The sequence below is a fragment of the Cebus imitator genome, unplaced genomic scaffold (genome assembly GCF_001604975.1).
Source record: "Cebus imitator isolate Cc_AM_T3 unplaced genomic scaffold, Cebus_imitator-1.0 Scaffold172, whole genome shotgun sequence".
NCBI classification, from domain to species: domain Eukaryota; kingdom Metazoa; phylum Chordata; class Mammalia; order Primates; family Cebidae; genus Cebus; species Cebus imitator.
Window position 1 is genome coordinate 2,095,386 of NW_016107487.1, and position 15,579 is coordinate 2,110,964.

Below are 15,579 nucleotides of genomic sequence, written 5' to 3' on the forward strand. Positions count from 1 at the left end.
ATTACATAATAACAATTCCTATTACTCTTGTGGAATAGGCTGTTTCTTCCTACCAAGTCAGTGATATTTCTGAGATCATAATGTTCATTGTAAATTTAAAGGGATCTCTTTTCCCATAGCACTCAGCAAGAAACCTGTGCTTAAGACTGAGGTTCCTTGGAAACATACTGAAAATTGTTTTCAAGGGTTTTAGAACCACACATACTGCAAATAATTTATGAAGTCCTAGTTCATTGCAATAAGCAGATGGCGTGCTATCTGCACAGACACCCCTCCCTTGGGGTAGTAAATGTGCTTATCTGAAGCTGGGTGCATGGCATATTAGAGTCAACGTATTTTATAGGTGGACGTGGAAGAATACAGAATAATTTTTTTTTTTTTTAAGAAAGAGAGAAAGAAAAAGAATAAAAAAAAAAAATAAAGGAAAGGAAGAAAGAGGACGAGGAAGAGGGAGGGAGAACAGGGGTGTTGCTTTATTGCCCGGGCTAGAATGCAGTCTAAAACTGGGTATGCCGGAATAATTTTTAATCATAGCAATTATACTTACTCAAAATGAACTTGGTCAGCAGGTACACTACAGATTGGAATGGCTTCTTAAAGGCTATCCCACCTCGGAAATAATCCTGGTTATCCCCAACACATGATGTTTTGTCCTGCTTCTTGGTAGGATATCTCCTTAAATGTGCCTGTTCTTCAAAAAGTGATATTTAAAACAAATGTGTCAGTCTCACGGAGGGGTGAAATGGGTGCTGATTAAAAATGCCCCATTCCAGACCACTGATTGAGACTTTCTAGATGTGGGGACGCAGGAACGCACATCTCCTATTTCAGGTGCTTTTTGTACCTCACTGTTAGAGTAAAATTTTGACATCTGTGAACCCAATTCCGGTTTCATCCCAGCTATAGCTGAGAGTGCCTTTTGGAAGGAATGTGTCTAACATGGGCACTAAACCTTGCATGTAAAACTGTCAGCAAATACTCTCACTTTTATATTCTTAAAAACATATAAGCAGAAACTTATACATGCTGAATTGAACATGTTAAAGGTAGGTAGATTATTTTATTAAAAAAAATTACACATGGTTCTGAAATATTTTTTTCCTTTTAAAAAGCTTCAAGATATACAGGGAGATGCACTAGTTCAAGAAACCCAGCTTGTCCTTTAACAAATTATACAGTTTAACTTTCTTCACATATTATCACAATAGTTAATTCATAATATAATCTTATTTGGATTTGGAAAAGAAGATACAATAATTGAATTAGGCTCAAGAATCAAGTTCGATTTGTTTCCAAGACTTGGAAGAATTTCTTTTGTACTGTTCCAGTTCCTAAAACAAAAATATGTATTACTTTAAGAAAAATCAACTTTATGAATTCAAGGAGGCACCTTAAAATTGCCTTATCATTTCTTAGATATAATAATGTATCCTTAATAGCATTATCATTCTAAAGATTTCTTGACAATTATTTTATAAATGATTATGCTTAGGACTTATTTTCTAGAAATACAGTCTTCAGAGTTTCTGTGCTGCTAAGCAGCACTTAGAGATGCACTTATTAAACTTTTAAACAAAATTATGTACATAAACTACATAATACATATGAATTGCCTTTCAACTAATGAACTAGACATTTGTCATTCTTCAAGTATTTAAAGGTGATCTTATTTTTAATTGTTTGCTGGTCAGCTCTCATCAAAAACTTGGTCGAAGTAAGCAAAATATTTAAAAAATATATACCCAGGCTGGGTGCGGTGGCTCATGCCTATAATCCCAGCACTTTGGGAGGCTGAGGCAAGAGAATTGCTTGAGCCCAGGAATTCGAGACCAGCTTAGGCAACATAGGGAGACCCTGTCTCTACAAAAACTGAAAAAAAAATATAATAAAAAATCATGGTGGTGTGCGCTGTGGTCCCAGCTACTTGGGAGGCTGAGATGGGAGGATCACTTGAGCCTGGGAGGTCAAGGGTACAGTAAACTGTGATTGCACCACTGCATTCCAGCCTGGATGACAGAGTGAGACCCTGTCTCAAAAATGTGTGTGTGTGTGTGTGTGTGTGTATCCTTTGTCCCAGTGATTTTACTTTTAGAAATTTATCATACATAATAGAGCAACGCACAAGGATGTAAAGAGAAGGAAGATCATAACTCATGGTTCTATCTCAGCTCACAACTGGAAATAACTTTGATGTCCCCCAGTAAGGACTGATTAAAAAATTAGCGTTCATTCACAAGTGGCTTCCAAGGCAGCCAGCAAAAATAACAGTGGCCACATGAAAAGATAGTATGTGCCACATGAAAAAAGCACACAGGTAGGGAGAGGGCAGGTACTTCCATTTTCTATTTTCATACTTCTATATATTTTGAATTTTTTCACAATGAGTATATGTTACCATTACAATTCATCAATAAATTTTAGTGGAGGTGGATATCCGGCACAAAGCAACTGACATGAAAAGGGACCATCTAAAGGGATGCCTCCCGGCCTTCTACATGTTGTTCAATGTCTAAATAACTGTACAAAGGTTATTACCACTTCGGATAAACAAAACATGGTTACTCTGCAAGATAAGACAATCATTGCCCTTTGGCTAACATAATTGAAGTTGCTGTGAAAAGAAAAACCATTCTAATTTTCAGAAACACTGCAGATTGTGCCTTTCATACCTATACTCTAAGTTATTAAAATTTAAATGTTAGACATTTCAAAATGGTATATAGACTTTGGAAGAGTGTTTTTCTTGTTTTTTTTTTTTTAACTCCTCACTGGATTCTAGGAAGAATTTCCATGGTAATAATCATATGTAGTCTTTACAGCTTGGTTTATTTTTTTCTAATGAAGCTAATTCAGTTCACCAGTTATCTACCACTTGTGGTTTTAAAGATTAACTTATAAAGAATAAACAAATTGTTTATTGTAAACCTTGTCTTTAACTGGAAGTGCTGAATTATTATTGCCAATGACAAAGGTGAAAACGTTGTTTTGAGATTCTTTGCTAGTAGTATCTATCTCCCTTTTGCAGATAGCAAAGTATAAGAAAACTAGGGCTGTCACACAGGCCATGCCAGAGGGAGAAAAAGGAATAACCAGTGTGAGACAGAACCCACCAAGTCCACTAGATCATCAATATGACAATGATATGGCTCCAAAATAATATATTGTTGGTTTAAAGGGATAGCAAATGAAAAGTTTTCAAAAGATATCTGTGATTGGCCAAGAAGGCCTTAAAAACAAATGTTAACTGTAACTTTTTTTTTTCTTTTTTGCTTTAACAAAAATACAGAAAAGAAGCTGGGCACAGTGGCTCAGGCCTATAATCCCAGCACTTTGGGTGGCCAACTCAGAAGGAATGCTTGAGGCAAGGAGTTCAAGACCAGCCTGGGCAATAAAAAAATAAAACCTGGGCATGGTGGCGTGTGCCTGTAGTCCCACCTACTTGAAAGGCTGAGATGGGAGGATTGCTTGAGCCTTGGAGCTCAAGGCTGCAGTGAGCCATGATCTCACCCTTGCACTACAGCCTGGATGACAGAGCAAGACCAGTATCAAAGAAAAAGAAAAAAACACAAAAGAGGGGGAAGGGCTTAGCAAGTACTTTCCACACTCACATTCCTTTAAATTCGAGAATGCTTTAAAGCTAGTGGGCTTTTAAAAAGTAGAAAATACTACTGAAGTATTTTCTGGTGCCCATGTGAAGTTTGGCAAAAGACAGAACTTTGAATAATTAAAGAGAGCTAATCATGAAAGACCCTAAGTCTGTAAGAAACATGAAAAGGGTCTTCCTAGATCCTTGAGGACTGATTTCACAGACACAACTGGTAACAACATAAGGTCTCAAAACTACTCCTGAAAGAGTTTGAAATCATATTCAAATTAAAAATTTTGTGTAGCAGAATGTCAAAATTTAAATTCAGATTATCAATGAAAGAATTGAGCATCAACACTGATAATCATTAGGGTATCTTTAAAGCTAAAGCACAAATTATGTTAAGGTACTATGTGTGCAATCTGGATCAATGCAATTCATCTAAAACCACACTAATCAAACTGGTTTAAGAGGCAAACTTAGGATAGCACAACTTTTCAGGTAGGTTAAAAAAAAAATCTCGAACCAAGAGATGATAGGAATTGGTGATCTGCTGGCAGTGAGATACAAGAGATGAATGAAGGCCGGGCACGGTGGCTTAAGCCTGTAATCCCAGCACTTTGGGAGGCCGAGGCGGGTGGATCATGAGGTCAAGAGATCGAGACCATCCTGGTCAACATGGTGAAACCCCGTCTCTACTAAAAATACAAAAAATTAGCTGGGCATGGTGGCGTGTGCCTGTAATCCCAGCTACTCAGGAGGCTGAGGCAGGAGAATTGCCTGAACCCAGGAGGCGGAGGTTGCGGTGAGCTGAGATCGCGCCATTGCACTCCAGCCTGGGTAACGAGAGCGAAACTCCGTCTCAAAAAAAAAAAAGAGATGAATGAAGAGTGATATGGGTACTGTGGGGCTGCCTTCCTTTCCACACAAAATTCTTTTGGTTTTAAGTCATTTAGAGAAGATAGATTTGAATGTGAAAACTCATGATGCTCACAAATACCCTAATCCTTTAGTAATACTGATGTATATGAACTTAATAAAAGTGATCCTTATGCAACATAAACAGATATTCTTATCAACAATGACAGTTAATCATTGACTCCTTGATAAATATTAATCAGGGATGACTTCCAACTAATCTTTACAACGTGAAAACATAATAAGGATTACATGAGGTCATTTTCCTGTTTCTGCAACATGCCTCTCACTTTGCTACTGCTACAAAACCTTCTAAATATTCATGGCATATTTTTCAAAAGTCTTCTGGACTCTGTGTTTACATAAAATGTTCTGCTTACTTCTCCAAGGGTCCCCTGAAGGTGAATGCTGAGAAAAATACCCTGGTTCCTGCTCCCAGCTGATAGCTGTATTCAGGTTACCCTCATAACAACGTGACTGTCGCTGGGGCGGCTTTCAACCTAGTGCTTACCATATGTAAGCTTACTCCTATACGGACAGAATCTGAACAATGTCTCATTTTATCACATCAAACTAAAATCTAAGTTTGCTTGTTTGTTTTCAGAAAAACCTAAGTATTTGGGTCATAGTGAATTTACCAACCCTTACATTCTTACATCAGACTTATGTGTTCAAATGGGGCTTTCTAGGGATACACGGAATGGTAGCAGCCACTTTTAAGCATTTTCCTGAGAGATCCTGGGTTGTGTCAGATATGCCTGTGTGCTTTCAGATTATGCTTTCTGTCCTTAACTAGGTGAGATACGTTTTCTGGTACAAGGAAAGTACAGGTATGTCTGAATGTCCTAATCAAAACCAAAACTCTGTACATAATTCCACAAACCAAAGAATATTAAGAAAATGTCTCTCCAGCAGCAAGGTAAGAATCACGACTCAACTTTAATATAATGGAAACTGGAAAATCAAAAAGGTTTATGTGAACATGAAGTCATGTCTGGGTGGTAGGATGACAGGTGATTTTAAAATGTTTCTTTATTCATAGCAAAATTTTATTTTTTTCTACAGTATGCTATTAGTGTGTTATTTAAAAAGATGTACTACTTAAATCATTTTAACAGTGAAAAAGAAACACTAAGTAAATACATTGAGAAAAATGTAAGGAATTCACAAGGCACTCTAGGTTTTGTGATAAAACTTGAGATGAAATTAAGTAAATGTTTAGGATAATACCTGATCCTTCTGAATTCTCATCTCATCTACTTCACTTTCAGCATATTGAGGATCTCTCGCGGGGTCCTTGATATCTTTCAGCATGTTAATACTCTGAAATTATAAATCTCCAAATCACTTAATGCCTATAACCCAAAATTCAATGGCTACCATCTGCCTAAAAAAACCAAGCTCCCATTCCTCAGCCTGCCACGAAGGCTCTCTAGGATTTTCCAAGCTTTTTTCATCACCGCTGAGGCCCACTTCCCATTCCACAGGTCCCCTTTCAGTTGCCTCTCCCTTCTCTAACTGCCAGATAACTCTCTTTGAAAGTGGAGCAGGAACCATGTCTTACTCATCTTTTAACCCCCACAGTGCCTATTTGCATTTTTAGCAGATGTTTAATTGATTTTTGAGCATGAGAGATAAAAACAAAGTGATCATAATAGGCCCTTTGGCACATTTCCTATAACTGTTAGATATAGTGCTAAAAATCTTGCTTTAAAAAATTAGAATTATGTACCTTTGGTGGAAAGAGCTTTTCATATACTTTTTTCCACAACTCCATTGGTGAGTGGGCATCAAGCTTTCCAATGTCATTTTCAGGAACAGGAGGAGATCCTAAAATTGCAAGTTTTACTCCAAATGACTGCATTGATTAAAATATTACAAACTCTACCAATAAAAGAAATGACACTAACAAAGGTATGAATCTTACATCACTCATTTTCCCTCTCCTTAATGTAGTCACTGTTAAAATTTATCCCGACCCAGCAGAGGAAGTCACTGGGACAGATTCTAGTATTGAAAGAAGAGGAGGCAAAGAGTAAACTGGGTGAACTGAAACGCTCATTCTCCACACCCTGTACCTACACCTGTATCTATACCCTGTTAACTAGTAATTCCAGTTCTTGGTAGTGTTTACCCTAGAAACACCTGCAAACTGGTATTGTATTAAGGACTTCACACTGCAGCATCATTTGTTATCAGTGAAAAATTGACCTACAACCAAAATATTCATCACTGGTGAACAGTGCATTAATTACTATGTATAGCCATGCTCTGTAACACAATCCAACAGTTAAAATACGAAATAGACCCATATGTCGGATTAATATGGAAAAACCACTAAGGTAGATTGAATAAAAAGGAGAAATTCCAAAATGATATAGACTGAACATACAATTATGTTAAAGCAAATAGTTTTCTACAGTATATATATGTGTGTGTAAATGCATAAGAAATTGGAAAGAACACAAATTTGCTCCTTATATGTACTCTTTTACCTTTTTACAAGGAGATTATGTATTACTTGTATAATTTAATTTAATTAGAAAAATGTAAAATTTTGCCAACATTTGCAATTTGTAACAGGATATTTCCCATTCTATTTCCAGCCTCTATATTGTTCACCAAAACGGTTTTGCTGGTGCTCTTCCAGGACATGCTTACGACTCTGGTGGGAAAGGCACTAATACATTCCACTGATGTTATTCAGCTTTGCCAAGTTTCACTTGTATTCCTTTGTGTGTCTGTGTGTATATTCAGTTCTATACAATTTTACCACCTGCATAGGTTCCTGTATTTGCTACCACTTAATTCCACTAGCACAAGGAGCTTGTGTTGCCCTTTTACAGACATACCGTCCTCCTTCCCGACCTCTCCCCTGGTCTCCTCAACCACAGTCCTATCCCTACCCTCTGACCACCAGTAATCTGCCTCCATTTCTAAAATATTTTTCATTTCAAAATTTTTTATAAATAGAATCACACTGTATGTAATCTTTTCTAATTGGCTGCTTTTCACTCAGCGTGATTCCCTGGAGAGTCCTCCAGGCTGTGTGTATCAATCGTTCGTTCCTTTTTATGGCTGAGTAGTGTTTCCCGGGACAGAGCACCACTGTTTGTTTAGCCATTCACCTGCTGAACAACTTCTGGGCTGTTTCTAGGTTTTGACTACTACACATAAAGCTGCTGTGAACATCTGTCTAGAGATTTTTGTGTGAAAGTCAAGTTTTCATTTCTCTTGGATAAATGCCTAACAGCACAATTTCTAGGTCATGTGGTACTTACATGTTTAGTTTCATAAGAAACTGTCAAACTGTTTTCTAGAACAGCTGTACCATTTTACACTCCCACCAGCAATGTATGAGAGATCTGTTTTAGCAATTTTGTTAAGTGTATAGTGATAGCTCATTGTGGTTTCAATTTGCATTTCCCTAATGACATTAAATACCTTTCTATGTGCTGCTTTGTTATTTTTATGTCCTCTTCTGAAATGAAATGACTGCTTGTATCTTTTGCCCACTTTTTAATTCTTCGTTTATTTTTCTATTGAGTTTATATATTCTAAACACTAGTCCTTTGTCATATATGTGGTTTGAAATTATTTTCTCCGAGACTGTGGCATGTCTATTCATCATCTTCCCATGGGCTTTCGCAGAGCAAAAGTTTTAAATTCTGATATCTAAATTTTTAAATTGAGTAATTATGATTTTTAAATTGAGTAATTCTGAACTCTATTCTGGCCTCCAACTATTCACAGGGGCAAAAGAATTCCATCAGCATTATCTGTTAGTACACACAGTGATTCTCACTGCTACTGGAATTAGGTTGGCGCTAATGATAATCATAAAAATCCATCTCCATGACCGTTCATTAAACAAAATCATCTCGATTCCTTTCATCCCAATTAATCTATAATTTCATTACAAAGATTTCTATATTTGAAGTCAAGTCACCTTTAGCTTGTAAGACTAATAGAGGATGGGAAATACAAAAAAAAACCCACTACTGCCCATTACAGTGTTAAAAGCAAACTATGACACCTGCCAAGGATAAAGAACTCCGAGGCTCAAAGATCTTCACAAATGAAAACAGCTTCTGTGGGAAGGTAAGGGGCTTGAGATATAAACTCTTAAACTTCCTTTTGATTCAGAAGCCTACAGAAAGTTCAGGAAATACATTCCATTAGATGAGGCATGCTATTTTATAACAACAAATTAAATCACACCTAATTGTTACAATTGTGTTCTTTTTGGTTTATTCTACCACTTTAATCTCTCATATACTTGCCAATTGCCTATAACATGTAGCTTTGAATTTCCTCACTACTCTATGCTTCTAGTTTCTTTAAATCCAAGGAGCTAAAATTTTAAAGTACCTGGAAATCAGTGGGGGAAAGAAAATACATGAAATTTGTTTTTTAGTGGAATAGAGATCAGAAATCAGTCTCTAATATGGTGACATTACTTTCATCACAAACATGTCAATGTGATGCATGTTGCATTAATACTGGGCATGTAAATAAACATACAGGAAATAACAGCAATGATAATGAAACCAGAAAGAGTATGTTGGAGACAAAGTAAACATGGAGTAGGATAAAATCAATAAGCAATTAAAAAAAGATTCAACAATCTTAATAAGTTCACTAACCTATTTGACTGAAAGAATCCAGTCCTGCTGTGATAAACAGTGGTTTATTCTGATCCATGCATATTGACTTGCTATGTGGAAAAGAAAGATTCTAAATTAGTTTAGCAATTGAATTTGCTACGACACTCTTCCATAAACATGAGAGCCATATTATTGGGCTAGTTTTACATTTAGCCACTAATGAGAGCACTGCCCCAAATGAATGAGTATCAATTTAAGAGATTTCAAAAATTAAAAGTGTAGCATAAATAAACATTTTATAGGGAAAAAAAAGTGACAGACCCTATTACCTTAAATCAAAACCAAGAGAAGTCTAAGAAGATACATTCCAAAATTTTCAATTCCATTTCAAATCAATATAATAAAGTAATAATAGAGGGAAGCTACTAAAGTGTAGGAAAGGAGGTAAAGAAATCAGGGAACAAGTATAATATTATCATTATTTTATTCCAGCCTCAAACTAAATGTTATGTAACATTTTGGTTGTTAAATGTGAGAAATATTTAAACAACATAAGAAGCAGGAAATAATATAAAATTATCTGCTTTATGTTGAGTCTTGACAAAATAAATAATAATAAAAACAATTTTAAAAAGAAATGATCCCTTTAAGAACAGCTGTCTGGGTCACTTTCCTGGTCAAGACACAAGAGACTGAATAGAACAATAATCAGATGAGACAAATTTGGCTAATCAATCACTCAATAAATGATATAAAAATATCTTAACAGTACCTTTTGTCAATGCCAAATGCCAACTGGTTGATAACGCCACGTATTTTTAGTAACAGAGCTTCTGACTTGCTGGTAAACTTTAAACAAATCAGGAGAACAAATTCAATGCTCTATTTTCTAATCACAGAAACAGATAAAATAAATATGGCTTTGAACAAGTACAGACTGCAAAGAGAATTACTATTTAGTTGCCCAACAAATACTTCTGTTTGAGTAGACAAAACAAAACCTGAATAAAGAAATCTTAGTAACTTTAACTCGTTCTTCAAACTTAATGAGTACATGATGTGGAAAAGACTTGTGTTTATGCACTAATCATTTTAGCAACTCACACAAGTGGATCATAATCATTGTCAAGTAATTTCTTTAAAACGTATATATAAATGTATGTTTATAGGCTGTATGTGTGTAAACACACTCATTATGGTCTGAAAGAAAATTGTCCAAAATGCAGTGGGGTTGGTTAGAAAATAAGAGGTATACCTCAAAAGTAGCTTTTACATCCAAGGGCACACTGCTGCCTTCCAAAAAGTCATTGTGGGAGTGCAGACTGGTCTAATTACTCAATAAAGTAATTTTTTAACTTCTTTTTGAATTGCTTTTGGTGCTTAAGCTACTTTTTCAGTGCTCGTATATTCCAGGGAGACCATAACCGGAATATTTCAGAGAATGAAAGGGGCTGGGTATTATTAATAATTAAGCGTGACATCAGATCGAAACCAGGACATATGGTTACCCTACAAATGTTTAAAGACTAGATTGGATGCTAGGCTGGGCACGGTGGCTCACATCTGTAATCCCAGCACTTTCTGAGGCCAAGGCGGGCAGATCATGAGGTCAGGAGTTTGAAACCAGCCTGGCCAACATAGTGAAACCCCATCTCTACTAAAAATACAAAAATTAGCTGGGCATGGTGGTGTACGCCTGTTGTCCCAGCTACTCAGGAAGCTGAGGCAGAAGAATCGCTTGAACCCGGGAGGTAGAGGTTGTGGTGAGCCAAGATCACACCACTACACTCCAGCCTCGGGCAACAAGAGTGATACTCTGTCTCAAAAANAAAAAAAAAAAGACTAGATTGGATTTCTGTAGATACCAAAAGTCATTCATAGCCAAGCCAAAATGACTAAAAGGTATGGAAGCAGGAAAAACAACTTTGAACTGAAATGAAATGTAATTATGAAGCAACGATATCAGCATTATGGTTCCAATGGCTATTGCACAAGATAAGCTTCATTCTAGATTAAGAACAGAAAGTTCTTAATGCTCTCGGAGAAAGTATTCAAAAGAGAATGCTCATGTATATGTAAGATCTGATACATTTATTTAAAAGAAAGCCATTGAAATAGTTGTAATGCTTCTACTGAGACAATGTTTAAAAATACCTATAGAAAACTTTAACTGAATTTAGAAATACAACTGCTCTGTTTAATTTTATTTTCTTTATGAGAAAGGAAAAACCTAGTCACAAACATATTTCATAGAACATAGGGCTGGGAGAACATTAGAAGTTTTCTAACCCAACTTCTGCATCTGGTGCATCAATCACTTGTAAAACATCTTTCACAAAGAGCTGTAGGCCTTCTGCTTAAACAAACTCAATGCCTGGGAATTCATCTCCCAAAATAATTCACTCTGTTTTCAGACAATGGCAGTATTAGAAAGTGCTTTCATCTTTTGAGTAAACTCTATTGATTCCTTTTTCTTTTTCTGGACCTTAGAATAGGAAAGAATGAATTTAGTCACTTTTCCATGGAATATTCCAACTATATAAGAGAGTTATCACATTGTAGATGATATTCTACTGGTCCTCATACATAATAATTTTAAGTCCCTGCCATTCTGGTGGTTCTCCTCTGAATCTGGTCCTACTTATTAGTCTTCTCCTCTTCTTTTGGGGGGCGAGGAGCATGTTGGTTTTTTAAGAGATGGGGTCTTGCTCTGTTACCCAGGCTGGAGTACCGCAGTGCGATCATAACTCACTGTACCTCGAACTCCCAGGCTCAGGTAATCCTCCTGCCTCAGCCTCCTGAGTAGCTAGGACTACAGGCATGCACTATGATGATTGGCTAATTTTTTTTTTTTTTTTTGTAAAAATAGGGCCTCATTTTGTTGCCTAGGCTGGTCTTGAACCCCTGGCCTCAGGTGATCCTCCCACCTCACCCTCCAAGTGTTGAGATTAGAGGCAAGAGTCACCACACCCGGTCTGTTTTTTGTTTTTTATTAACTTAATTAGATTGTTCATAATATTGAATCAATACTCTCAACGGCACTACAAAGAATCAACTATAGTGTTGGGGGAAATAGCCCTGCTAAATATCATGGAATTTTGCAAAGCAGTACCCAACTTTCTTCCTTAAATGGGGCAGAGGGTAAGAGGAGATGTGAAACTGAAAGATGAGGCATTGATAACTTTGGCTGCATTCCTCTTGAAAGACCTTATGGTTCCTTTGGTGGTCCAGAAGTACTCTACTAACCCAAACCCTGTTCCTTTGGGCTTACTGAAAGCTGAGATGAAGCCCTTCTCAAAGCCATTCCCTGGTTCCTGATTTTGTTGGATCTCCTGGGCCACGGTTAATCCCAGGCTCGCCGTGGCCTGCGTTGACCTGGCTTCATCTAAATTTGTACCCCTGAGACCAGACTGGGTCCTCCATCAAACATAATGTGTTCCTAAAGAAATAAAGGGATTTCCCTCAGCTAACTTTAACCAGAATTAAATGTGTGACCCTCTCTAGTGGCAAAAATAAGTAACTGCAAGATCTTTACCTCTGTACCCTTGATGAGCCATTCACTCCTCTCCTCTCAAAATAGTAAAGAAGAACATTTTCCAAAGTACCATGTCAACCTTATACATAAGCAAACACAATTCAAACATAAAAAGTGATCCTTTTTAAGAAAATACATAATGAAATGTATTTGTAATGTTTTGAAAGGTATACAAACTGAGAATACATATTTTGTACATTTTACTTTCAGTCAAAATATTCTAGCCATGAAGGCAAGGGGCTAGACCATGTTGTCTCTAGGTTCCTCGGAGTGCTTTAATTTGGAGGAAAAAAAGAGACCATTAAATAATTATTCAAATGTAAAGAAAAAATTTTTCTTCTTTGAGACAAGGTCTCCCTCTGTTGCCCAGTCTGGAGTGCAGTGGTATGATTATGGCTCACTGCAGCCTTGAACGCCTGAGCTCACATCATCCTCCCACCTCAGCCTCCCAAGTAGGTGGGACCACAGGTGTGTGCCACCATGCCCAGCTAATTTTCAAATTTTTTTGTACAGACAGAATTCTCGCCATGTTGCCCAGGATGGTCTCAAACTCCCGAACTCAAGTGATCCTCTCACTTTAGCATCCCAAAGTGCTGGGATTACAGGCGTGAGCCACTGCACCCAGCTGGAAATTTTTTAAATAAAAATATTTTTCTATTTTACTATATTAAAGGACATTTAGTAAAGTTTGGTCCTGCTATGGGAGATAATGATAACAGGAATTATAAAAGCCAACATTTACTGTTGGATAACACTGTTTTAGGCCTGGTGCTAAGCATTTCACATGTACCCCCTCTTTGAATCATCACAACAACCCTATGAAGAAGATACAATTTTTCTCCATTTTACCTTGGAGGACAATGAGGCTTAAGGGAAATTAAGTGACTTGCCTAAGATCACATGTCTAATAAATGGTCACCCTGAGATTGGAACCCAGGAAGCATGACTTCAGATTTCATGTTTTTAACTTTTACAACAAACAGCACTTTTTTTAAAGACCCGTTACCCTCAATAAAAAAAACTGTTAAAGTTGCTTTTTGTTTTTCTTTTAAGGGAATATAGATTCTAATTCTTAAGGGGATGCTAAAAATGAATAAATAGATTATCAACTTATCTCTTTAAGCTTGATTGGGGTTTATGGATATAAGCAATTCAGAACTTCTGCTCCAAAGAAGGGGGAGACCATCTAGCAGTGCATGTTCAACAGGTACATTATCAAATGCTCTGTAAGGAGAGGTCTTCGGCAGTGGGAAAGCAATGGGACCATGCACATTAGCAAAAGCATTTATTCCTCATAGTTGTGTATCAAGTTGCTAATCTCCCCAAATTTGGTACTGTCCATTCAAGCCCAAAGAACAAGAAACGTACAAACCATTAATGATGCTCCATAATAATGTGCAACAAATCGAAGTGTCTTGCATATTACCTTTCTCTTCTCAGACTCAAAATCCTGTAGAAATACGTTATTTAAAAATAGTCAAGGAAACAAAATATCTATAGCAGGAAGATTCAAATTATTAAATGTAGAAGTAGATTATTTCTTATTTTTTTAAACTCACCTTCAGGAATAGGATTCCATTACCTTGATATTTGTCTCATAGAGGGTCAAACAACAGCTGCAGCCTTCTTAGAGCTACAACTATCAGATCTTTCTTTGTTTAAATACTTAGCTCAATAGAATTCAGATATAAGCACACATTTCATAGTGTAGAACACCCTAACCATTCTCTGACAAGCAAAGATAAGAAGAAACTAATTTTCTACTTCCTTCAATTTAAAAGTTGGCAAGTAAGTCCTATTCCCCAGTGACTGAGTTGAAGATTTTTTTCTTTTCTTTTTAAGAGACAGTGTCTTACTGTGTAACCCAGGCTGGAGTACAGGGGTGTGATTAAAGCTCACTGTAACCTCAGATTTCTGGGCTCAAGTGATCCTCCCTCTTCAGCCTCCCAAAGTGCTGGGACTACTGGCATAGGCCATTGTGCCCAGCTAGATTCATTTTCTAAACCTGCCTATCCCCATTCTAATCATTGCATTTATTTTCTTTACCTATTTTTTTCTGTCCCTACTATATCTTCTTTTCCAAAATCTTTAAGATATGTGACTTATTAACCTGTTCTTTCAAGAATTACTTTTTTTATTTTGACACTATTTTGGTACCTTCCTCATAAAAAGCACAGCCATGTATGTACAATGAACTCAGCTAGAAGAGCTGAGAAGAGCTTACCTGAAAAATATCATATTTACTTCCAATAATGACCAGAGGTACTGGAAATGGGTCAATTATTTCACGATCCTGTTAATAAACACATTGCACTGATTTATTATAATTCTCTCATTTTTTTTCTTTTTTTGAGATACAGTCTCACTCTGTAGCCCAAGCTGGACTGCAGTGGCATGATCTCACTGCAACCTCCACCTCCTGGGTCCCAGTTCAAGCAATTCTCCTGCCTTAGCCTCCCAAGTAGCTGGAATTACAGGCACGTGCTATGATGCCCAGCTAATTTTTTTTTTTTTTTTTTTTGGTATTTTTAGTAGAGATGGGGTTTCACCATGTTGGCCAGGCTGGTCTTGAACTCCTGACCTTGTGATCTGCCTGCCTTGGCCTCCCAAAGTGCTGAGATTACAGGTGTGAGACACCACTCTTGGCTGATTTATTATAATTCTTTATTGTTATGTGCTCAACAATTTCTATTTACTTCCAAAAATTTTCAGTCTCTTCATAGATGTTTACTTAATTTGCATGACATAGAATTTGTTCGACATAGAATCTGTTCCAGTATTTAACTTTTCACTTCCTAAGCAATGTTTCATAAGTGTAAAACTAGAAATGGCAATTCCCTAAATTACTATGATATTTATTCTTTTCCCTTTTCCACCCTTTTATTTTCTTATATATAAGATTACCTTTCTGGGTTTTTTTTTTTTTTTTTTTT

General features: G+C 36.7%; 1 protein-coding gene across 3 annotated transcripts in view; it reads right to left on the minus strand.

The window, feature by feature from the left end:
- The window catches only part of DYNC2LI1 (dynein cytoplasmic 2 light intermediate chain 1), a 57,790-nt gene that overhangs the window by 20,351 nt on the left and 21,860 nt on the right, over positions 1–15,579 (minus strand). Inside the window, exons 7-13 of one of the 3 annotated variants that reach the window (XM_037744408.1) lie at positions 14,871–14,939; positions 14,019–14,096; positions 9,884–9,960; positions 9,151–9,221; positions 6,237–6,334; positions 5,735–5,827; positions 548–686 (exon numbers count right to left, since the gene is read on the minus strand). In XM_037744408.1, the coding sequence (XP_037600336.1) occupies positions 548–686; positions 5,735–5,827; positions 6,237–6,334; positions 9,151–9,221; positions 9,884–9,960; positions 14,019–14,096; positions 14,871–14,939 (625 nt within the window). Of the gene's footprint in view, positions 1–547; positions 687–1,044; positions 1,332–5,734; positions 5,828–6,236; positions 6,335–9,150; positions 9,222–9,883; positions 9,961–14,018; positions 14,097–14,870; positions 14,940–15,579 lie in introns of those variants that run through there. The other 2 variants (XM_017544852.2, XM_017544854.2) reach the window with 2 other exon arrangements.